This window comes from Micropterus salmoides, unplaced genomic scaffold (genome assembly GCF_014851395.1).
Source record: "Micropterus salmoides isolate LMB-PRFRI ecotype aquatic unplaced genomic scaffold, ASM1485139v1 Ms_hic_scaffold_12, whole genome shotgun sequence".
NCBI lineage: Eukaryota > Metazoa > Chordata > Actinopteri > Centrarchiformes > Centrarchidae > Micropterus > Micropterus salmoides.
The window spans coordinates 16,159,659-16,184,815 of record NW_024040263.1 but is presented as its reverse complement, the minus strand read 5'-3'; the positions used below and the strand labels follow the sequence as shown (position 1 = coordinate 16,184,815).

General features: G+C 40.8%; 2 protein-coding genes across 6 annotated transcripts; one reads left to right on the top strand and one right to left on the bottom strand.

The window, feature by feature from the left end:
* Positions 1-575: 575 nt before the first annotated feature.
* On the top strand, positions 576-6,635 carry LOC119899203. Of its 3 annotated transcripts, none has more exons than XM_038713681.1 (8): positions 576-707; positions 1,506-1,840; positions 2,142-2,252; positions 2,997-3,119; positions 3,667-4,024; positions 4,156-4,215; positions 4,381-4,685; positions 4,801-6,635. In XM_038713681.1, the coding sequence occupies exons 2-8, from the start codon at positions 1,508-1,510 to the stop codon at positions 6,253-6,255; spliced, it is 2,745 nt and encodes a 914-aa protein (XP_038569609.1). In that variant the 5' UTR covers positions 576-707; positions 1,506-1,507; the 3' UTR covers positions 6,256-6,635. The 3 variants fall into 3 exon arrangements, with proteins under 3 accessions (XP_038569609.1, XP_038569608.1, XP_038569610.1); XM_038713680.1 differs by having other exon boundaries at positions 579-712; XM_038713682.1 differs by lacking the exon at positions 4,156-4,215 and having other exon boundaries at positions 579-712.
* A 4,261-nt stretch (positions 6,636-10,896) lies between these two features.
* On the bottom strand, positions 10,897-17,572 carry lyl1 (LYL1 basic helix-loop-helix family member). Of its 3 annotated transcripts, none has more exons than XM_038713677.1 (5): positions 17,247-17,572; positions 16,921-17,098; positions 14,232-15,720; positions 12,793-12,890; positions 10,897-12,115 (listed from the first exon to the last, which is right to left on the bottom strand). In XM_038713677.1, the coding sequence occupies exons 3-5, from the start codon at positions 14,963-14,965 to the stop codon at positions 11,535-11,537; spliced, it is 1,413 nt and encodes a 470-aa protein (XP_038569605.1). In that variant the 5' UTR covers positions 14,966-15,720; positions 16,921-17,098; positions 17,247-17,572; the 3' UTR covers positions 10,897-11,534. The 3 variants fall into 3 exon arrangements, with proteins under 3 accessions (XP_038569605.1, XP_038569606.1, XP_038569607.1); XM_038713678.1 differs by having other exon boundaries at positions 16,921-16,983; XM_038713679.1 differs by having other exon boundaries at positions 10,897-12,076; positions 16,921-17,569.
* Positions 17,573-25,157: the final 7,585 nt, after the last annotated feature.

The window sequence follows — 25,157 nt, the reverse complement described above, 5'->3', positions numbered from 1 at the left end:
TTAATTTCTCTGAAAACACATTGTTTGAGCGCATACTGTCAGGTTGGTGACATCATCCAATAAGCCATGTTTGAGTTGTGTTTATATGTACTGTAACATGACCAATCATCTCTCGTAAAGAGAAATGTATTCTTAGAGATTAATAATAATTGAATTGAAGTTAAAGAGGCTTCAAGAGTTTCAGACCATTTAGGATAAAACTGTTTTTTGTGTGACAGCAGTGACAGTCTGACACAACACAATTTCCTCTTTGATTGTTAACCCGTCGCGTGTGCTCTCTGTACTGACTATGGATGACAACTGCAGCATATCAAAATGTTTACAGGCATAGTTTACCAGTTATGAGCCTTAAAGACGTCTACCAGTTTTGACACTTCATGGGTGTGGTAGATAACAACTAATGTGGAATGATTCACATGTGCTCCAGGATACACCTTCTCCGCCCCATCTTGGAATGCTTCACAGCCCGCAGACAAAGGAACCTGTTGTACATGCGAAAATATACTTACCAGTCGTTTCATGTATGCATGTGCTAGAAATTGGGAGTGGTGAGACTGCGAATTTCTCCTTCATAGGCAGCTTTAACTCCTCCGGCTGTGTCGACATGTACTGAAGTTGTCTGGGGTGAGACATAACTCAATGCCAACTGAACAAACAGAGCACACAAGAGAAGACAACACATGAACAGAACTTCAAAGACCTCAAAAGTTGAGTATGTTTCTTATTTTCTGAATACATTTCAATAGCTATCAGAATATTACAGTGGGAGTTTACCTGAAGCAGCAAGTTTATCAGTGTTTATACAAAGTTTCTTGGCCAAAGTACTATTTAGTAGCAACGGAATTTACAGATCTATGTAATGTGCGCCACAGTGCATTTGTATCAGCTTTGTGTAGGTCTGAGAAAATGGTTGTCATTATATGCGAGCTTAGAATAGTCGTCTAGTTTTACTCTTTACTTTCAGTATTAGTTTAATGTCCTAATTTGAATGTTTGTATTTGTAGGTGAATGTGTTTAGTGCATGTTTGCGTATCAGTCCAAATAGAAAATTCCAGGTAAAATGCAGTTGGACAGGATTGGCAAGGTGTGGCGGATCAGACACACTGAGTGAATAAGGGATGCAACTAGAAAAGAAAGTAAGGTTCCAGTGAAATGACAGCTTCATGTAGGAGTATGGCTATTACCAGTTTTCTTAGTTCTTGTTAACTCATGCACAACAGGTGAGATGTTGGGAGTATGTAGGAAAGAAATGTAATGCTAACAGGAAAGTAAGTCATCACAGATTTCATGTTTAATTTTAGCAGTCAATTTGGTCCACGTATCAAATGTCAGATTAGATGGTTAAATTACTGACCAACATGTCCAATTCTTAGTTTTTCCAGTTTGTTTTGCAATCAAAAGCCATGTGTGAACACACCTTTGCTTTTGATTGGTGGTTGTAGTTAGTATTGAATTACGTCCAGCTAGCCCATTTGACCCCTTCCTCTTTCATTCTCTCTTTCCAGCTATGAGTGAACACTTGGGAGGGAGTTACAATGGGCCCTCCCCCCCAGAGCTGAGACTTATTCTTTTGGGAAACATTGGATGTGGAAAGACGTCATCAGCGGACACTATCCTGGGCCAACTGTCCCCCGTCTCTCCCATTGCCTCTAGGAGCTGCCAGCAGCGACAGGGCGTCTCTGAGGGCAGGAGAGTAACCCTGGTGGAGGCACCGAGATGGTACTGGAGTGGTGGCAAGATGGAGGAAACTGTCAGTAAGGAGACGGAAAAAGCAATGGCGCTGGTAGCACCAGGCCCACATGCTATTCTGCTGCTGGTGCCTGTCAGCCAGTTCACAGAGGTTGGTTGTGGACTTGTTTTCCCCTTTAACTTGTGTTTTTTGTTTATTTATCATTTGCTCATGCAATCATCAATGTCATATTTTTAGTCATTTTAAGAGTAAAATACATGCTATTGCTTTATACTGCAGTGTTAATTAATATATACAGTATTCATTCATATTTGTAGGAGTACAATATGTTAGTATACAAAGTGTAGGATCTCTTACTATAATAAGTGGCAGTTGGCAGATCAGTGAACTATAATTCACTGGCAAATCCTAATATTAACCCCAGTTATTAATTTTTCTCCGGTGTTTCCAGATGGAGAGTCATGTGCCTGCAGAGCTAGAGAAGGTGTTTGGGGAGAAGGCTCTGGATCACACTGTAGTCCTGCTGACCTGTGGGGACTACTTGATGGGAAAAACAGTGGAGGTATTAGAGTTGTACAATCGATGTGTGTGATGTGCTGATATGTAAATGTGAAGTCCAGTTACTTTTAGTATTTTTAAAGTACTGCACTTTGCAGCGTCCAAAATTAATTGAATGAAAATGTGGGTATATTTTGGTAATGCCAAGTAAAAATATCAGCACTCAGGCTAACTGTAGTCTTTAACATTAACACGACAAATTCAATTCAGTTTTAGGCAGTAGGTGGCTTGCAATCATCAAGACGGCTTCAAAGGCAGAAATATCTGGAGAAAGCAACAGAAGGAGAGAAAAGAGGGGTTAGTTAGGAACAGTATGAGTTAAATTGCAACCTATTTATTGAGAATCTTTTTATTGAAAAGATGTAAATTGATATCTTTTTATAATTGTCCCTTTTAAAGCGCTGAGTTTGCATATTAAAAACTTGAGGTAATTGTTTTTAGTCAGATAATACATGATGCAGTTTCATGGCCAGTAAAAAAAATTTTGTTGTTGCCAATGGCAGATGAGCCAAATTGTTAATTTTGGACCGACCCTGTACTTAACAAGTTGACCTGTCTTGTGAAACACTGATACAAGAATAAAACTGACCTGTCTAAACTTTTTAGTTTGGGTTTTGTAAACTACTTTCAAACAGTGATGCATCATTTTGTGTAAACATGTAAATTTTGAGAAGAAACAGCTGCTCAGCTGCTGTTTATAAGAGCAGAAGAGAGACAGCCCATTTCCAATCTGAATTGTTTTCCACAGGAATACCTGCAGAGAGAGCACCCAGGCCTAAGGAAGATAATTGAGCTCTGTGGGGGGAGGTACCATATCATCAATAATCGGCAGCGACAGAACAGGGAACAGGTCCGTGAGCTGCTGGAGAAGGTGAGAAGTTGACGCAGAGAACAGTTAACAGAATAGCAAGTCAAGACAAGAGTTTGCACACACATTATCCAGTGTTTTTATACTGATTAGGGTGGGTATCTCACAATTTGGTTTTGGTGCAAACTCTGAAATGAAGCACAGTGGAGTTAGAGATTTTTGTGAAGCACTTTTTAACATTTTCAGAAGTGAAATTCTGTTTTATTGCACGTGTTGGAGCTCTTTGTTTTAGCTTTCTTGTCAGTTGTAGTTTTTCCCAGCACCACCCTGTTTCACACTCATGCAATCACACCCAGCTGTAGTCAAGAGCAGTATGCATTAATGACTAGGCAAATTACATTGTAACTTACTGGAGACCTGTCCAGGGTGTACCCCGCCTTTCGCCCGATGTCAGCTGGGATTGGCTCGATGAATGGATGGACATTGAACTTTGACTGACATGAGAATTTATTCCACATTGGAGATTAATGTTACACCTTTAATTCTAAATGTGAGTATGGGGGACATTATCTAACAATATTATTTGTTTATGCATTGATTTATGTAACAGGTGGATGATATGGTGCAGAAAAATGGAGTATACTATATGAAAACAAGCCAGGAGAGCGAGCTGGCGAAACGAGTGAAAGACAGAAAACAAGAACTTATGGAAAGTTACAGAGATCAAAAGGAGGAGAAAAGAGAGAAGGTTGCTTCAACGCACATCTCCAACACAGAAATACAGAGGAGTATCGTTAGAGGAGAGGAGTACAGCACCGCCCTGGACAGGTGGAGAAGAGAAGAGAGAGATGAGACGGATGGAAACGTGGGTGTGAGCCAGGTGTGTAACAGGCTTCATTCAACTCCAGCACCAGAGCCGCATAATGACAGGCAGTTGGCAAGGACGCCCAGTTTCAGACTAAATACAGGTAAACTGCAATAGATCTGGGTTCTGGATGTGGATGTTTTACAGCACAATGTCATGTAAAAAAAATAAAAAGAAGAAGAAAAATGAATGCGAGCGAAAAATGAACAGGACTCCTATTTATTGTTTTTGTAGAAGGAGCTATACTTTCACAAATGTCTGAGGCTAAAACATCTTCGAAAGTGATCACTACCTGTAAGTTACAGGACCTCACTGCTTCATATTATTATTATTATTATTATTATTATTACAGTTATGTCAAAGTGAAAGTTTGCTTCTGTGATGTTTGATGTTTAAAAGTTTGTCATTTCACTTTTATTAATAATTTATTAACTCAAAATTTCACTTCATTGTTTTCAGTTCACCACAGAATCAACAGCTTTGAAGAGCGATCCCCCGAGGCGTCTCCAACCTCCGCTCCTCATTCGCCCTTATTCTCTTCCCCTTCCTCACCAGCCTTCGCCTCCTCTCCCTTCTCCTCCTCCTCCTCTACCTCCTCATCCTCTCCGGAGCTGCGTCTGGTCCTGCTCGGCCGATCTGGAGCGGGGAAAAGCACAGCTGGCAATGACATACTGGGACGGAAGGAGTTTGAGTCACACCCAGAAAGCCTCAGAGCGATCACTCAGGAGTGTGAGAAAAAGAAAGCATTGGTTGGAGGAAGACGGGTAAACTAAGATGTTGTTTTTCTGGCTTGTTTTCATTTTCCACATATTCCACCATGTGTCATTGCCAAAACCCTCCGGATATCTTATCTTTGACACGCTCCTCTCTCACCTGTAGGTGGCGGTGGTGGATACTCCAGACTGGTTCAATTCAGATCGAGCTCAGGATGAGGTGCGAGCTCAGATCTCCTCATGTGTTGCTCTGTCTAGTCCAGGACCTCACGCCTTCCTCCTGTGCGTCCCCTTAGACCAGCTTGCAAAGACCGAGTTGCAGGCTCTCTGGGCCCTGGAGTCTGTTTTTGGCCCAGAGGCAGTCCAGAAACACACTCTGGTCCTCTTTACTTACGCAGATCGACTGAGGGAGAGCGGGAAGATGGAAAACAACAGCGTGGAGGCGTATATCGCTGGTCGGCGGGGGGATTTGTTAAAGCTTGTGGAGAAATGTGGGGACAGGTTTCATGTGATGGAGAAGGGAGGAGGTGGGAGGGAGAGGCAGAATGTGGTGGAGCTGCTGGAAAAGGTGGAGCAGACAGTGAAGGAAGCTGGAGGACAGTATTATTCTTGTCCTGCTTTTGAGGAGGCAGAGAACAGAGTAAGGCAGAGACAGGTAGAGATTGCAAGGCAGAGAAAGGAGGAAGAAGGACTAAGAAACGTTAGACAGCTCAGCTCGGAAAGGCGTGTACTTCATCCCTACATGCAGCCTGTGGCTGAAGCAGAGGAGGAAGTGAGAGAGGATGAGATTGAGAAAACAAGGGATGAGGCAGAGATGAGTGTAAGCACCATGAAGATCGAGAGCCTTCCTCCTGTTACACTTCCCAACATGTCCCCTTCACTTCTCCGTTCCATTATGGATAAAATGTCTAGTGCAAAGAATTTACCCAAGCTTTTGGCAGATAGCTCTATGTGGGTCGGTGAGGGAGCAGAGAAGGTGAAAAGTAGTTCAGTGTGGGAGACAGTCAGCAGTGGAGCACAAAATGTCCAGAAGATGGTGATTGATAGTTCACTGTGGGAGAAGGTGGGAGCTAGTGCCGGACACGTGTCCAAACTAGTAGGAGATAGAGTTCCCCAGGTAGTGGTGGATGGTTCTGCATGGGTGGGATCTGGAGCAAAGGCAGCAGCAGCAAGTCCTATGTGGGGAAAAGTAGGATCTGGGGCCATAACTGGAGCTAAACTAGTGGCTGGCAGGTCTGTGCAAGTTGGAGCTGGAATTGGTGCCGGTGCAAAGAAGGTAGCACAGAGCCCAGCGTGGGGCAAGGTGGGCTCTGGGGCCAAAGCAGGGGCCAAAATGGTGGCTGAGAGCTCAGTGTGGGAGAAAGTTGGGAATACTGCTAAACAGGTGCCCAAGATAGTCATAGGGGGTGCATTGTTGGGTCTGGTGCTTGGCGTGTTTTTGGGGGGGGTGATTGGTGGAGCTCTCGGTGCAGCTGCTGGATCTGCGGCAACTGAGATGGGCAGACGAAAGCTCAGCAATAAAAACACATTAGAAAACATAGATGAAGCTGCAAACAATGTAAATAGAACAGTGAACGATGGCGTGGTAAAACAAGGAGAAAAAGTATTGAAAACTGAGTGAATTGCTGAATTTATCTAAACTGTATGACATATGTAAATAAACATTTAATTCATGAATTAATAGTACCAGAAGTCTAGCAATATAGTCTAAATGAAAATACATTTTCAGATTTTAAACTCAGCTAAACTTGGTTGTATGATTGCACATTACAAACATTTAGGTTATTGTCTTATAAACTGTTTTCAAGATGTGTCAAATTCTCTAAGAAAACACAAATGCTGTGCCCTCACCATCTCTTCATATAAGCAGTAAATTCAAGGTGAATTAAAAACAAATGTTTTAAGTCATTTAGCAAGTTACATCGTTCATTTTGCACTATCTCCTCCTAGTTATGTAATCTTCCTCAGAGTTTAATAAAAAAAAGAAATTCAGTATAAAAATATTTTGTCTGTCTGTTTTTAGTGTTGTTGTATAAACAATTTAACATGTTTATCACCATTCTACACTGTTTTTGCATTTACTAAACTGCATTTAATATATATCCTCATTATCAGCAAGATAAAGCTGCTTTAGGTCGGGAAAACTTCCAGCATGTTTACTCCTCACATGGGAAATACACGTTTAGTCTGTACATGAAATAGAACTTCTGGTATTTCTGTGAGGTGTGACAAGTGGGTGTGACTCTGGGGGCAAGAGGGGCACAACGGAGGGGTGGAGGCAAGGCCATTATCTCCAAGTCCCAGGCTGGCCAGCATTACCCTGCTTGGCCTCATGTATCAGACGAAGGAGAGAATGTTTACCACCCCAGCAGTCCCGACCAATGTTAAAAGGTTTCATTTTCTTGACCAATATTGTGCATCACTGAAATATTTAATATATACTATGTACTGCAGATCTAGAAAAAAACACACATTAGTACAGTTTGCCATCTCCTCTAAACTGGGTGAGTAAGTGAATTCAGGAAAATGCTGTGATGTTTAGTTAATATCAGTCAATTCACCCTAGTCAGGGCACAGAAAAGAGAGAACATAAATTAAAAGTCTGTTCCTAATATTTTCACAGATGACTGTAACACAGTAAATAATAAAATCAGTGACTAAATTCCATTTAGCTGTTTCGATTTCAGGATCCAGGTATTGTGCATGTTTGCTTACTAGGACACTTAAACAGGACAAAGCTATCGTTAAAGCAGCAAGGCTCAATATTTCTATAATAACAATGTATTATATGCAATAATGTGTCCCGGCACTGATGAACCTAAAGACAATTATCACCTGGAACTGTAGTGAGCTTTAGCTCAACTTTACTGTTTTGGTTTAATCTCACCGCTCTCACAGTGTTGTTTTCAGCCGCTACAGTTTTTCAGTGACAAAACTCTACAAACCTGCTGTACACAATCTGTTCAGCACCATGCAGCAAATAGACACAGTTAGCAGCTAGCTGGTGAACATAGTGGAGCGTTTGGGAGCTAAAGAGCCAGATATTTTCCTCAGGAGCTGGTGGAGACCAAAAACAGAACTAAAAGAGAGTGAATATTGGACTTTCTTCAAGTGGCCAAAACCAGAATGAACTCTGAATGAATGCAACTGTTGCTCCGTTTGATGCGTAAATAAGCAACGGTTTGCTAACAAGTTCGCCATATCAACTCAAAAGGAGATGATAATGTATGTCAGTTTTGTGTTGACAACTTGTTCTCCCCAGGTGGACAAAAAATGTGTTACTGCTGGTTTATGTTATTAGTAGCAGTAGCGCTTTTATACTAGTCTACTACTATGGCAAGTCAAAATGTCTGCTGTGAAAAGGCCTATCCACTCCGGGCTATGCAAATGAGGCCCCTTCCACACTACTCCATTTTTGTTTAAAAACGGAGTTTGTAAACAAATATGATCTCTGCCCACACCAGCATTTTAGCTGCGTATCAGAGTTGATCTCTGTCTACATTAAAACGACTGAAAACGCACATCTAGTGGCCATTCACGTACACTGGGCATGCGCGTGCCTGGTGTAAACATGAAACAGATGGTCTTTTTCGTAGTTACAGAAGATTTGGCGAAAGAAAAAAGTACTACAGGTGAAGATTTTATTTTTCATGGCTCAATTACGAGCTGGGACTGTAACTGAATGTAACACAGGAGTTAAAAGCAGCTGTGGCAGCGGAAAACAGACTGGAAGTCGTCGCAAAGTAAATACGGTGACATACACAGTACAAGTATAGGCTATAAGTGTTATATTTGCATGGTACAAAATATTTAAATAAAAATACCAAATCAAAAACTCTGTCAGCAGCATTGTGGTTCTGCTTTGCATGATTAGTAAGACCCAGAGAGCCAAACATGAGCGTCTGCGTCATTGTTTCTAAAGTCCTCCGTTTTTGCCCGTCCGCACTAAAACGTTCTCCGGAGTTTCAAAACAAAAAACGGAGTCGGCAGCATTTTCAAACTTCTCTGTTTTAGGTCTTCATTTTTGCCATTTTAACGTGCAAACGTAGCAAAAGGTCTCAACAATTTTAAAACGAAACCGTGGGAGTGTGGATGGGGCCTGAGGCATCTGTGTAGTAGGAGCTTTGACTTGAGTTTTTAAAAAAAGCTGTATGAAACATGAATTTAAAGAGGCAAGAGGAAAAAGGAGAAAAATTTAAGAAAAGTAACATAAAGAACTGGAGTTCCTGGTAGGCTTTAAGATCTGTCACTCTGAGCTTTAACACACTCAGGTTTAGTCCTCCTTCACATGGTGCACGCTTGTGTTGCTAGTTAGCTAGAGGTAACACATGTATAATCAGCAGATTTACTGTTGTTTGTGATTAATAAACACGGACGTCCAGCAGTTAAATTTGCATTGATAAATCAAACATTTTTAGTTGAAAACACTCTAACAAACCTTTTTCATATTGACTTGTCATAGCAGGAAAAGCACAAGTGTAACACATTTCATTAACAATGGCACAGTTCCTTTAAGTGTCCCAGTAAGCCATGCCAAGATATGAGCCAGCATGCACAATATCAAAATGCTGGAACTTAAATGTCGTTTTAATGTTATCAATTACACCTTGCTTTTCCTGTGACAAGCCTAATGTCTGCTGTGAAAAAGGTTTATAGGTTTATCCTGTAATGCATCACACAGTGACACCAGGAGGCTTTTCATGAGATGATGTTGCAATAATATCTAATCCACAAATCATATAGCCTATTGTTAAATAACTCCCAGCAACGCATAAAATCACCTGTGTTGCTGAAAAAAAGCTAACTTTAGTGTGCACAGTTGCAGAATACCGCAGTAGGCTACCCCTTTAATTTGTGTGACCCCTGCCTCAGTCTGTAATCCTCTCTGTGGTTTAAGGGGAAAGCAGGGAGGGTACAGCCCGGTGCAGCAGAGGCAGCCGGAGCAGTGTTGTGAAAGCAGCTCTTCCTGTTGTGTGGGTGAACAGGGGTTCCCAGAGAATCCGGTTGGCTATATTCTTTTTCTGTTTTAGTTGCCACCCCACATGTCACCCATCACACACACACATACAGTGCCACCACCACCCCTCCACCAGGAAACTCATTGGCCGTCATTGAGACAGCACTAACTGTTGCCATTTCCTGGACACTTGATAGGGCTAAGCACGCAGGCGAGAGAGACACCAGCACCACTGCACAGCTGCAATTTACCCCCAAACTTCTCACTTATACAACCCCCACCACCATGCTGAACCCTCTCTCTAACCGCATCCCACATCCACCCTGCCCTTCCTCACACACGACCACAGAACTACAATTGTTGCTGTTGCATAAATGTTTTGCTAGTAACACATCCACCTGATTGCACACACACACACACACACACACACACACACACACATATATAGTACACACAAAAACATGCAGTGGTGGAATGTAACTAAGAGATCTACTTAAGTACTGTACTGTTACTTTCAGATTATTAATACAAAATATAAATTATAATTACACTTCCTGGCAGTGTATAGCCAGTAATATAATTTATATTATTCTGAATTGGGCCATTCTGCAAAATTACTTCTTTTACTTTTGGTACTTTAAGTATATTTTGATGCTAATACTTATATATTATTTATGCACTTATGTACTTACACGGTGTTATTCCTACTTTTACTTATGTAAAAGATCAAAGTACTTCTTTCACCACTGAAAACACATACTCTCCTCCCAAAATCTGCTGCCTGGGAAAATTCCAGCACTTCATGGGACAACATTTAAGTCCCCCCCCCCCTTTTTTTCCAGGGCTGGGATTGTCACTGTAATGTCAGCGAATGGTTATATTCAGCCTCAGGGTGTCACATCACTCACTATTTTAACAGGTGTTGTTTATGGCTCATCATTAATCTGTCACTCTAGTGAACAGGACAAACAAATAACATGGATTTTGGCTTTTTAGGCCCTACTCTATAATATGTGGTGACAAGTTCATTGTGTGGCTCTATGAACATATGGACATATGACTTATCTACATCAAATAAGCACTCACTTTCCAGTTGGTTCTTTCAAAACGCTGACCCAATAGCATGGCATTTATATGTTTATGTTTAAAGTCTGATGGCAATTGTGATCATCCCACACTGAGATTACATTTAGAGGTTGCACAAATGTTCCCTAGACCTCTGACAAACATGGCAAAACATTTGGATGTGTTGAGAAATCGTGCTGACAGAGAGCAGTCTTTGGAGTGCAATAAGAGGATGTCAAATAAGGAACAGCAAACTAAAACACACTTTATTTCTGTCTGGTACAAGTGTGTCACAATGTCAGGGTGCGACCATCGACCCTGCTTCTCTGACAATAAGAACGGCAGCAACATTAAACACTGCAACTCCAATTCATGAATGCATGTCATGCACCTCTCTGCAGGAACAATAGAGCATGTTGCACTTTAGTTTACCATAACTGTACTGGGGCAATGCTGGTTATTTACATGTTATTTTAATTTGGACTGGAACAAAAAAAAATCAGCTTTTTTAGGCCTCTTATGAGAGATTTAACATGTTCATGGGTCTACAGAGGAGGAATGGAAGACCTTGAATTTCTTGACCAAGAAAGGATTATTAGATTTACACGTAGAAATCACCTATTTGTTGCTTCATGCCTCTCAACTTGCCCCAGAGCAGAGTTCAGTATTATGCTAAAATACAGAGCTTAACACTCAATGTTTGCACATGATGCAGAGACAACACAGAGACAGTTAAAATTACAAAATGCCACCAAAAATCCATTTCTTACTTATTCACACTACTTTTTGTATCTGGCGATGATTGTGTGTCCTGTCCAGTCTGTCAGTGTGACATTTAAATTCCCAGTGGCTGCACACCTCTTTGTTTGCTTTTGGTGTCACCGCTCATCATTTGTTGATGCCACCATTCTTATCTGACCCTTGACCTTTCCGAGAATGCCATGGGTCACCAAAGAGGTCTTTGCCCCAAAGCTTTCCTCACTGTCCGTGTCACCATAGCAACTGGATGTTGCTGGGGAGGCCAGAGCCGTGACTGAGTCAGTTGAGTCTCTGTCTCTGCGGACTGTTGCCAAGGCGGGATGGGCTGAGGATGGTGGAGCAGCATCGGACTGAGGAGGAGTGTTGCATTGAAAAAGGGGGTTCCTTTTATTGCCGTCCAACCCAATGGTGGTGCTTTCGTCCTCTGCTGAGTCCTCAGCTGAGTCCCCACTCTTGTCTTGTGCCTGGTCATTGAGCAGAGTGACCAAGAAATTGATGTACTTCACAGCCAGGCGGAGGATTTCATTTTTGCTGAGCTTCTTGTCAGGTGGGTGTGTGGGAATGAGTTTTCTCAGTTCAGAGAAAGCCCCGTTCACATTCTGCTGTCGCCAGCGCTCACGGCTGTTGGTGAAGACACGGCGAGCAATTTTCTGAGGAGGGCCTGTTGGACACATGTAAACACTGTCTGAGTGTGCAGAGCCTTAAAGGATATGAGAAGAAGTTGATTTATATTATTCTCATTGTCAACAAATGCCCCCCCCCCAAAAAAAAAACATCTAAAAACCCGTCAGTGAGCCGTGTTGTTGACACATTTTCATTAATTACGGTGAACATGGGCACTTTAGTTAAGCCCCCACAGACAATGTCCAGCTAGTGTAAATAGTGTAATAGAGCACCCAATGTGTATTACTCCACCGCAAAAAATAGTCCCCCAACAAATGCGCTTTTTACTCCTGTTTGAAAACTTTTTGCTAGAAATTACAGTGCCCTGGGTTGAAAAGGTTTGAGAACCACAGTGCTTATGGATGAATCAAAATAAGCATTCAAAAATTTTTTTAAAAATAACTATGTATCTATTTTTAACATTTAGCTTAAATCTCTAGTAAGAAGGACTGTAGATGGGGCTGAAAGCCACACACAGGGTAAGGAAGTAGGAAAGTACTGTGAGATGGACGGTTCTTTCTTAAGACTTGTTGACAATAAGACAAATGCAGAATATCAACAAACCTTAAAACTTTATATAGTAACCTTCATTCTCTGTGGTGTGGGCAGTAATTCCCGTCAATACAATTTAAAAAATGCAAACATTCACACACAGAATCTATGGCCATATCATTGTTGATGTCTGATCCTTTGTTTGGTCACACTGACACTCACATTCGTTAATCTCCATCTCAAAGTGTGACGAGGGTCTTCTCTTGATCCGGCTGTTGTTGATGACACCATAGTTTCCTCCTGAGGGACCCAGGTAAGAACTAGAGATAAAAACACAGCAAAATGTGGGAAAATGTGACGTTTTTGGAACTTCATTCACAATCAACCTAGAAATTAAAATGCAGCTCGATATACACAGTTTACAAACATGCTAGGTTTGTAAGTCTTGGAGAGTGGGTGGAGAAATCAAGAAGATTGTGGAAACCATTAAGTGAGGTGTGATTATGTTGGTGGCGTTGATTGAGTGTGCATGCAGAGTTTTAGTGTAGTCTCATTAAGTCTGGTTACTAGCTGATTCTACTTCAGGGGGATGAAATAGATCAATGTTTCCTGCTACAAAGAAAACCAGAGAGAAATGAGGAGAGGAAACCTTATTCCCAAACCTCCATGACAGATGGTGAAACCATAGATGTAGTCACTGTGAAAAAAAGTACGACTTTTTATATCTCCTCTGTTGCAGAAAGAGACTGTGTGGAAAATCCTTTTTGGAGTAAAGAATAGATGAACAGTAGGAGGCCTTTGATAACGTCTGCAAGTGAATGCCTTTCTTCATGAGTGTAAGCTCTGAGTTGCCAACTCTGCAATCCCAAAAAGAGCTTCAAGAGTTCTGTTTTGTAGCCTTTTATCAGTTCAACGACTAAATTTAGCTGCAATTAAAACTACATGTAAGTTTTTGGTACTAAATGCTCACAAGAAACATTCCATGATGCAACTTGTGTTAAGAAGCCAAATGTTCCGGTGAGAAAATTTAGGGTGAGAAATGTGAGTTCCCTTTATAACAGCACGCATCCTGCTGTCAATTTCGCATAACCGTGCAGCGCAGCCACAATTAATCACAATGGGAAGTCATGAAATCCCAGCAGTTGAGGTTTCATATGAAACAGAAACTTGGCATAGTTGCCAACAAAGTAGCATCATCATTCCTAGTAACATCTCAGGAAAGCGTATTGTGGTATGTGTGCATTGTGGAAAGGAAGGGAATGAGAATGCGGCATATATTAGTCTTTTATTTGATATAATGATTTCCTATAGAGGGCTGAAGTTATAAAATTTTCTGTAATTCAGACAAATAGGTTAAAATGCAACGTCCAGAATTATTTAACTTATCATGAAGCAGATATTCCAACAAAAAGATTATTTAATATAAAGTCTGCTAATAACATATATATATATATATCACAACATAAAAGTTGCAAGATTATTGACCCGATAAGAAAAATAACATAAAATTACATTGACTTTTCTCCACTCTTTGCCTTTTTTCTTGAGGAATAGATAGCTTTACCTCTTTAGGTCCCAAAACAGTATACAAATGAAACAATAAAGTAAAAAGTTTAGGAACAACAGTGGTTATGGATGAATCCAAATAAGCTAAATCTCACCTGGTGAAGAAGGGGTGTGCAGGCATGTAATGCTGAGGCAACAGGGGTCCTGGAGAGGGAGTTGAAGGCCCAACAGAACCTACAGGAGCTCCAGAAGCTGCAGGGCTGGCCACAGGCAAACAGGTTAGCTGACTGCGGCGGAGGTCCCCATGGGGCCCGTGTAGGAGATTGGGAATTGGGTGGAGGGCAGTCAAAGGGGTATTGGAGAGTGGGAGAAGGGGTTTGCTGTGACCGAGACTGATGACTGGAATGTGTGGAGGAAGAGGAGAGGGTGACGAGGACGTAGGGAAGGATGCATTGGAGGCTAGAGGTCGTAGAGGGCATGGGGAAGTTTTGGCTGGTGCCGGGAGGAGCGGGGGTGGAGAGGAAACAGTTGGGGACCCGTTGGCAGAAGCAGCGGGGCCAGCGGTGGTCGTTGGTCCTCCTCGCTTCTCCTCCTCCATGACAATGGGCTCAGGTGGCGAAGCTGTATCTGCGAGGTGAATGTTTAACGCCGTTGTCGTGGCAGTTGGAGACGGAATTGAGGCAGCTGTGGGGACATACGTGTGTCCCTTGTGCTCTTTCTTGTTAGCAAGGTGTGGGCTGCTGATAGCATCAGAGAAAGTCTTGTTCTGGAGGGGACTGTTCTGCTCAACAGAGGCACAGGATGGAGAGGAGGCGGAGGAAGAGGAGGAGGGACGAGGTAGGTCGGCTGGTGAGGCCGGTGGGCTGGTGGGGTTCAGCTTTTCCATCATGGTGGTGAAGTCTCTCGAGGGGAATCCCAGTCTGAGCCAAGCTCCTGTTACTCTCAGCTGCTTAGCGTGTGCTCTCAGTGTTAATGTGTGTCAGCGTGTCTTGTCCTTATGGTGTCTTTATATGTGTGTGAGAGTAACAATTGATCGTGTAAACCACCTGCCGCTTGTCCTACAGAGCCCTTTAAACCTCTCCTTGCTTATATGTGGCTTTTCCATATAGGCAACTTATAACCCTTTGTTTCGTTTTCCTTTGTTTTGCTTCCAGCAGAGGATGCAATATTGAGCAGATCTACCTCACTAAAAATGTAAATTTTCCTCTGGCCAACCGGAAATCCATCGGTTGCTCTTATGGTTGTGAGTCTTCTATGATTCTCGCCTCTGTTGGCTGTCTATCTAGAGTGTGAGTAAATATGAGCTGTATTCATTCCCGTTGAAGAAGCTGCCAGTGAAACAACAAGTCTTCATTTCTGTGTGTTGCAGTCCTTGCAGTCTTTAATGGACGACTATTTCTGTGGTATCGTCTCTGGGTGCAGTGTGGAGCCGGGGTGGTTGCTGTGGTCTGATTTGGAGTTGATTTTTCTCACAGTACATCCTGAGCAGCAAGTGGTAGGGTCTGAATGAGTCTCCGGTGGCTGCTCTTAATGAGTCTGTCCATCTATCTGTCTGTCTGTGTGTATTTTGAGGATGTGAGTCAAAGTCCTTTAAAGCATTCAAAATGTCCCAGACCGCTGAAGATTGGATTGATATCAAAGAGTCTGTTGAACAAAAGGAAAAGACAAAAAACTCACTGAGGATATTTGGTGTTTATTTAGTAAAAGGAATAAGACGTGAAAATGTGCTCAAAGGTCAAAATGTAATGAGGAGTTGGTGGTTTCCTTCAACTGGCAGTTTAAAAGCTGAATTTAATTAATGGAAATTTACAGATTAATCTGTAGTACAGCACTGATGGGGTATTAAAATGCTGGACATCAAGTGAATTAACTCTACATCTTCTATGAGGGACACATTTGCTTTCACTCTGCTCTGCAAGGCAGCTTGATCTCTCAGATTTTGCAATCGCAATTGTTCCTGTTTTGTCTTTTCTAGTGGTCATGACTTTATTTTGGACAGTTCCGTCTTTCACAATCATGTATGGACAACAGTCACAGGTAGTTTATCATGTAACTTTGCAGCAGTGTTGTTGTTTTTTTACTTTCATATAAAAATCTTGGTAAGAAGAACCCTTAGAGAAGTTTCACAGAAATAGAGTTACAGATGAATATTTAAAAGGTTTCAGTGTAAAAAAGCTTCCAGCTAAGATGATTCATCAACAAAGCTGTTGTGACTGCCCATATATTCTGTCGTAGTATAGATGATGCAGCATTTGATTCTGTGGCACACTTAATTGGAAATTTCTGAGCTAACGAGCTAATTGTTTGAATCAGTACCTCAAATTAAATATCAATAGTTAATTGTGATAAACCTTTATGCTTCCAGTATTTCACAAAAATATTATTAAATTGTTTAATTTCAATGGACTAGATTTTATGTTCTGTTGAATCAATTTATATAGTATTGCTTTATATTATTGTTTAAGCCAAATGCATAACATATTGTGTATTTAGTCACAAGAAATATAATTCAGCTTTCAACAGTAAGTTATTACAGTAAATAGCCCTCCAATAAACCATCTGACATGACTTGATATTAAATTTCTGTGATATGAAATTGTCTATTGAAATGTCTTTATCTATTTACAACCAAATAGCCAATTTTTTACTACCAGTCTTTATTAACAGAAACTAGACTATTTTACATAAGTTGCACACTGTATATGACACATGATACATCTGACAGAAACTCAAAACAGATGCTTTTATGTTACTGTTATTATTATTTTAAATAAATGTGAGAGGCGGTATACCATTCATGTACTACAGACAGCATAAAAACATGTAAATATATTAAATACTCACAGATACATTATGGCATCCAGTGTGGCAGGTCTGTCATGCAAAATCCATCAGAGTTCAAGTGATCTGTGAACGCACATGGTGTATCTCCTCAGTGTTTAACCTCCTCCTCCTCCCCCCTTCCTCCTCCTCCTCAGATCGCTCACACTCCACTGCAGCCTGTCAGTGTCTGTCTGTCAATCTTTAAGATCAAATTGGACTCAAACTGTCTGACACCACTTTAAACACTCCTCAGTCTCTTATAAAAATGAATAATTAGAAGAAGAAAAATCCTAAATGTTTACAAAGACATGAAGTCAGAAATAGACCGAAAGACAATAAAAACGCACTTATTTGTTTTTTGTTGTGAAGTTGCTCCTTTGAACAAAGACATGGAGATGGATGGTTTGAGTCTCTGCCGTCCCCCCGTCCATATGTCGGTCTCACCCCTCTCTCTCTCTCTCTCTCTCTCTCTCTCTCTCTCTCTCTCTCTCAGTCTCTCTCTTTCACTGTCCTGTCTGTCTCTTCCTACTCTCGCTGTCTTCGCCAAGAAGACACAATGCTCTAGTCGGTTGCCAGTCGGTGAGTGCTGGTATACTGGCAAATATGAGGTGGGAGAAAGAGCGAGAGAAGGGGGAGAGAGGGAGAGGGAGAGGGAACCATGTTGCAAGGAGAGTTTTCCGCTCCCTGCTGGACAAGAGGATGTGCTCAGTACAATATGGTGGCTGCTGATAAGAGCCTCAAAAGCTGCCTGTGGCCTGTAGATAAGGAACCTCCACCTCCCCTCCTCCCCCTCCACCACCAATACCTACACACACACAAACACGCGCACACACTTTTCATAACACATCTGTAACTCACACACACAAGCAGGTTCACACCCAAATGCATGTGTGCACACACATTAGACTGGTCAGTCTCAGACTCAGACTGAAGGGACCTGGACCGCTTCCAAGAAAATATCACAATATAATAAACAGACAATGGGGGACTGTACACACATGCACATTACTAATTAATGCACACACAGAGTGGATGTTCAGACATAGACATAGACAGAGTATCACCTAAAGTCTTTCTTAAAATGGCTGCTATTAATGATCATTTTTAAAAGCAATGAATGCCCATGTGAATGTACAGCAATATAAAAACACAAATATGTTAAATGTTTAATAATTTAGTAAAGGAGGTGGAGTTATCCTGTTTGTGTTTCCAGTAATCACTTAGTCTGTCAACAAAAAAAATATTAATAGTGAATTAACTATTTTGATAATAAATAAGAGTTGTTTCAGTCAAAACTCAAGGAAACACTAATTTTTTTCGTCTTTTCACGTAAATTAAATAAATTTAGGTTTTAGATTGTTGGCCATATAAAACAATCACTTTGGATTTCCAACATTTTAAAGGCTACAAAAACAATTAATCGTTTAAAACAAGAAAATAATCTGCAGATAATGAAAATCATTAGTTGCAGCTCTAAGTATGCAGTTATGCATACTTAGTATGCATAACTGCATTGTACAAACACAAACGATCTCTATTCACTGGGCTCCAGTCAGATTTTGGGATTGACTGTATGACATCAGAGCGCACCTGTGTCACTGATGACCAACACGCAAGTCATCATGGTAACTTTCCTCTCAGAGAGCTCCAAAACTTCCTTCCTAAATCTTTTCATTCTCCTCTGTGCTCACCCATTGCTGGTCCCTCCTTCCCAAAGTCTCTCTCTGTCTCTCAACCTCAGGGTCAACACCTCTTTTACGTTCCCTCTGTCATTTCCTTCTTAGACAGACTGAAACACAAACATTATAAAGGTTTTACTGTTACATGACCTTGGAGGTCCTGGGAAAGAAAGCAGTTTGCTGAGCAACTGCCCAACAAATCTGTCATCACCTTCATCATCCTCATCACCATCATTGTTATATATATATATATATATTTCATTGTTGTCATCAATACTATCATCGTCATCATCATCATCATCATCATCATCATCATCATCATCACCATTATAAAGAACAACTGACCTGGGGTCTGAATATGCTGAAGTAACACTAGTCTCAGTGCATTTAGAGTGCAGACAGTGTCATCTATTGGTCTGTCACACTCTTTTGCGTCCGGCAGCTGTGGTTCCAGTTGATCGCGCTCTGTGAGCCAGAATAACGTTGTAGTGGCACCGCTGTTCCTGCAGATGCTGCATGAATTTGCCTGCAACATATAAAAAGCTACACAAGGGACAGAGAGAAATCCTTAAGGGTTTAACTGTTACTGTGCTTTATATGCTCCTGGTATGAGGTACAAGATAGATGTATTTGTCATTTTACAACACAAGGTCACATTGTTGTATCATCAGCACACTTTTTGTTCTTTAAGGTAAAACATAACTTGAAAAATGCCTTTAAATTACATTAGTTTACTCATTTTTTAGAATTACTTTTGGATATACAGTATGTGCTGCTTGGGAATCTAGTAAAGAATAAAAATAAATACACTTTCAAAGTCAGGACAGAATGATGCTTTATTTGTAAATTGAATTTGTTTTTTTCTTTTTTACATATTTTTTTCTATTTTTTTCAGTGATTTACAATGCCATAGACAGACTTAACATTAAACTGAAATAAAATAGTTAAATTGCAATTTTTATGTAAATTGACTGTATTATAGTTTTATTTCTTACATTTTGGTTTGGGTGTATTTTTATGCATGAATGATGAATATTACACCCTTGAATTGTTCTATAATTACATTTTGTGTGATATTCACTGAAAATTCTTATTGGTGCCTGTATCATTTTCATCTTGAATTTTGGGTTCCTGGCACCTTTATGAAATTGTTAAATTGAAAAAAGAACACATAGTTGAGTTTGTGCTGAAAGAAAGTATACTGTGAACGTGAGGTAAAGATGGTTTATTAGTTGTTGAACAATGTAAAATAAATGCATAGAAAAACGACAACGATCAATTGAGAATGCAGTTTTAGTTGCAAAAGCCTTTTAATCGGTTTAACTTTGTGAAGGAGCTCCTTGCATTGTAAGGTGAGGCACATGAAACGCTGTGAGCCAGCAGACAACAAATCAGTGTACATTTTGGGTTTCCCCCATGTTACTGTAAAAGCCTGACTTCTCAGACAGTCACAGTTTTCTGGGCAGCTCCCTCAAAGGAGGAAAGAGACAGAAAACTCATTTAAGGCCCCGTGTGAACACCCAAACTGTAAATGGGGAATAATAATAGAAACAAACGATAACAGACAGCTTCCGCATTTCCCTCAAGTAGGAAGAAATCAAGAGAGGATTGTTTTAATCTCAGAGCCACTCTGTCACGCCCTCCTCCTGGCTGCCTCAAAATACTCAGCTCAATAAATGAGTGAAGTGTGTGGTGTGTGTGTGTGCGTGTGTGAGCCAGGTTCAAACTATTTGTTAAAATTCCTTAGAGACATCAGTAAAAATAAAGGTAAATGTCGCGTTATTGCTAATGTGTGCTGGTATTGTAACGCCCAAATGTCTGGTCAGTTTGTCCTTGAACACTTTGGCAAATTTGTTCTTGAAACTTTCAGGCCAATGAAGACTTTGAACTGAACTGAATCAATGTAAAGATTATCTGACTTTTTGTGTGTGTGTGTGTGTGTGTGTGTGTGTGTGTGTTTGTGTGTGAGAGTGTGACTGTGTGTGTGCACCTGCAGAAACAACATTGATCTTCTTGCTGGGCCAGTAAGCATGTGTGGGTGAGGAGTGGAAAATGAAAACCTTGTGGCCTATTTGTGGCCCAAACAAAATACCAGCTGTTAAATTGTAGTCCAGGAACTAAACCCAATCTGACATTTACAGTGTCCCAAAGTAACAGACATACTGTACCCACATTTCTTACATGGGTGGCAGAATTATGGATGGCATTTAAAGTTGAAAGTCTGCAGCAAAATTAATTATTTTCAATGGATTTGCTGTGATTTGTAGATGCCCTCGTGGCGTCATAAATAAATATGTGCATTTTATTAAATTGTTTAGAAGTCAACAGTGAGCAACTTTGATATGAACATTTAAGTTATTGAGCATTAGCATTAGCGTTAGCCATGACAGAGCTGATCTCTGGGTGGAAACAGAGTGCCAAAGAGTCCAAAATGAAGGAAGCCATCATAGCAGCTAATAAGCTGTTATTGTTGCACAACTTTTTATCAACCTCTTCTGGTGTAGAAATGTCTCCACTAAAGAGGCATGTTTTGCAGACAGTCATGAGACAGAAAATGATGCTAATATTTTGAAAAAACTGTGTCCCGTTACTGACGTGGCTAACGAGCTTTCCCACTGACAGTTCGCAAGCTTACCTTTTCAAAAAGCCTTCACTGAATGAAGTGATGTACCATCCCAGAAACAAAATGCCAGAACGTAGAAGAAAGAGGGGGATTACTGTGATTCACTAGCGCTAGCATGTCCATGGATGGCTAGCATGTTAGTGTTAGATTGCCTATTACAGTAGTTCACCAACTAGCCTTGAGAGTAGTCTTGGGTCAACAACCTTCTAGAAACAAATATTTCACAAAGATACATAGGTCAGGCCTTTAAAATGCCTTTTAAGTCAGACTGTTTAACTAATGCTAAGCTACTGGTCATACCAGACTGAGTAAGGCAGTAGTGGCAAAACCCCAAATAGTACTGACTTGAGTGAGGCTTAATTCCTTATGAATTAAACTTTTAATTTTAAAAAGAAACATTGTGTTATTTATTTTTTTAAAAGCTAAATAGTGAAAGTGATAGTCTCACTTTTGAATTTCTCAATGCACTATTTTCTGGACACAGATATATTTTTCATCTCCACAGAATAATGTGAGGTTTGAGTCATGAAAGTCATAGGAACATACACTGAGGATATACACACACATGCACATGCCCAAGAAAACACACACACACACTCCCCAAAGTGGGCTCCATGGCCACGTTTCCTCCACACCATGTAAACACTATTGTGTGCTGGGTGATAGGGATCGCTGGAACTTAATTGTTTGAGGCAATATTCGCAGTGCATTTCATGGAGAAAGTGACAAACAATGCTGCGAGCGCCGGCCGGGACAGACGCTCTCTCCCTCTCTCCCCCTCTGCTGCAACAGATGTCGACTCTGTTTATTTTTCCTAATTGTTCTGGAGACTGGCCATCCAATGACAGAAATCAACAACAAGAAGAGTTTCAGTTTATGCTGAAGATTTAGGACACAACATGAGGATGGGTAACCCTTATCCATTTGCATTAGCATGGGATAGATCTGATCCACGGCCTACATCTAGAAGGTCTTGGGTTTGAACCTTGGTAATGAAACGTGTCTGTATTTTCTCCCTATGTCTGTGGGTTCTCTCCAGGTGCTCTGGCTTCCTCCCATCTTTCAAAGACATGCAGGCTAGGTTAATTTGTGACTCTAAATTGCCCATAGGTGTGAGTGGTTGTTGTGTTGGCCCTGCAACAACTGCGACCTGTCCAGGTGTACCCCACCTTTCACCCGATGTCAGCTGGGATTTGGCTTCAGCCACCACCCCGCACAGGATAACAATGACGATGAGTGAGGGAGTGAGTGACTGAGTGAGTGAGTGAGAGATCTGATACATGTCGTCTGGTCTCAGCAGGTGTTTGAATAAACTACAGGTGTCAAAAGGAGCATGTTGCAATATTATTAACACTAAACAGATGAGAAGACAGAGAGCGTCTTAGAGCCATTGTAGGTGAAACAAATTAAAATAAATTTAATTAATATTCTGAGGGAAAAAAAATCTAAATTTCCAGATTAAAGTCATCCCACTACCCCTTTTACCTGAGAGAATGGTCAAGTTTTTTCTAATAAATTGTCTCTCACATTTAGAATAGAAGAAGAATAAGGATTATTGCTTTTTATGCAAAACACACAACACAAATTCAAAGTTCTCCAGCAACTAAGCATTGCATTCCTCTAACATTGTTGGACTTATGATGGACAGTTTAAAAAAGGATCAATTAAGAGATTTTTGTTTTTTATTCAGCACGTTACCCAAAATGCAACCATCAACAGTTCAGTTGGAGATTCTGTTATGCTAGCAGTGTTATACTAGAAGCAGCTAATATAGCCACGAGCAGGGATGAGGAGCAGGCTACAGAGGTCTGCTAAGCTCACTTCTTTCTCTCCAGGCGTATTTTTCTCATTTGCAAACTTTAGCCTCCCCAGATGACACTGACTCAAGTGACATCAATTGAGGTGGTTCATCAGATTCTATGAAACTCCCTTGTAAAGCCACAAAATGCTTTATATAACACATACTGTCTGCACACCTGTAAACAGACTTTGATTTATAACATCGGTGGAGTTCCCCTTTGAAAGAAACAATCATTTGTGAGTTGAGTGTTCGCTTCGTCTCAACAGATCAAAAGTTGACTAATTAGATCATCCTCATTACTGCCCTGTAACATTCAAGGCCCAAACTCTGTGCATTTTTTCCAACAACAAAAAAATTAGAAATAGGATTATTTGAAGGCCAAGTAGATAGCAAGGAACTTTATTTATATCTTGTCGCTGTATCAAAGTTCACGGTGATCCTGATTACTGTAACGGCACCTTGTACAGTGTCAGCCACATGTCCACGGTCACACATTGCTCCATTCCCAGGATGCACCTGGCCAGGAGCTAGCAGGCGGACGTGCGGGACAGCTGTTTCCTGTGCACACTTGGCAGAGTGGGGGGGGGGGGGGGGCTGTAGTAGGGGGAGAGGGGCGGGGAAAAGGGCGAAGGGGTGGAATAGGGTGTTTGGTGAGGCCTTTTCCAAACAGGATATATCTGCCACAGCTCCAGGTGTGAGGGTACCAACGCTATACATTTAAACTGATCGGAAAGAGGAGGTTTGGTTAAGAGATGATGGAGCCAAGTAGAGAAGGATAAGAAGAGAAGTCATAGAGAGAAAAAAGCAAGGAATGGTGGATAGACAGAGGGAGGAAGGAGAAAGGGCTCCTTTATTGTCTCCTGTCTCAGAATAGACTCACTCAGCTGGGAGGGAGGGAGCGGCCGGTGGGCTAATCAGAGCATAATGGGTTCAATCAATCGTTTCCTTGATTGCACACATACTGTAAGCTCAACGTCAACAGCTGAACAGGAGCCAGAAAAGCTGCACAACACTGTGTTTTCATGAGGTATTTAAATCAGGCACACATAAATGGCACAATGCTATGTTTTTATAGCTGCCAAAAAATACACAACAAGCCTATAGTGTTTAATGTATGTATATATAGGGTCAGTGAATGAAATATTGACTGATACTGAAGATAATGAAGTAAATATTGGCCTCTTTGACAATCATTTGGCCTAAAACAGTTTGTATTATACTTTACAAGCTTGATGCAGAATCTAATGAGACTTGTAATATTTTAGCTGAAGGTGTAAACAGACAGCCATTTTGACTTAAGAAGTTTGGGAGAAGGCTGAGATGCAACTAGTTGTTCATTTCATGGTTATTTTGAAGATTCAGATAAACATATAAAGTCTTTGTTATTCATTTTAAAACACAGAAAATTCAATCAGACATAAAGTGTGAGAGTAAAATGCAAAAAGTAAATCATCATGAATAAGTAAAAAAAAAACATTTTCCATTACATTACATTTTTGTAACTTTTATCAAATATAACAGAATACATCAATTAATAAAATCGTTAGTTTGATCATTAAAATTTAGTCTATTTTTTTCCCATTCCATTTGCTCCATTGCTAGTAATAGTAATATTATATGTCCTGTATAGAATATGTAGTGTAGATTGAAGGCAGTGTCCGTTTGAGTGCTGTGGTATTTGTTACAAATACAAACTTGCAAGAGTTTTATTATCATGCTTATGCGCTCTTAGGAACATATGAACAGAACTAATAAGATTTTGTACACATAATTTATTCTTGCTTGTTCACTTCCATTTGTCTGCATTTTATTGTTATTCAGGATAACAACTTCAGCAGTAATTGATTCTTCATTTGAGCATCTTCAGTGTAGAGCTGGGGAAGAGATGACACCGTTGAGAGCCAGCCCAGTAACTCTCAATGGGAGGACTGGTCCGACCTTCAGTCTGACCTTTGACTCCGAAGCGTCATCACCTGCGCTGGATTACGTGCAGAACTTTATGAGTGTAGTGTGGCTTTTCAGACAGCACCACATGCATGCACTTCCACTTTTGGCAACACAACTACAAATATTTTCATATGAGATGAGCACTGACAATAGCCTGCGTGAGTGTGTATGTGAGTTTATTTCACTGTTTGAGTGCCAAAGGTTTCTA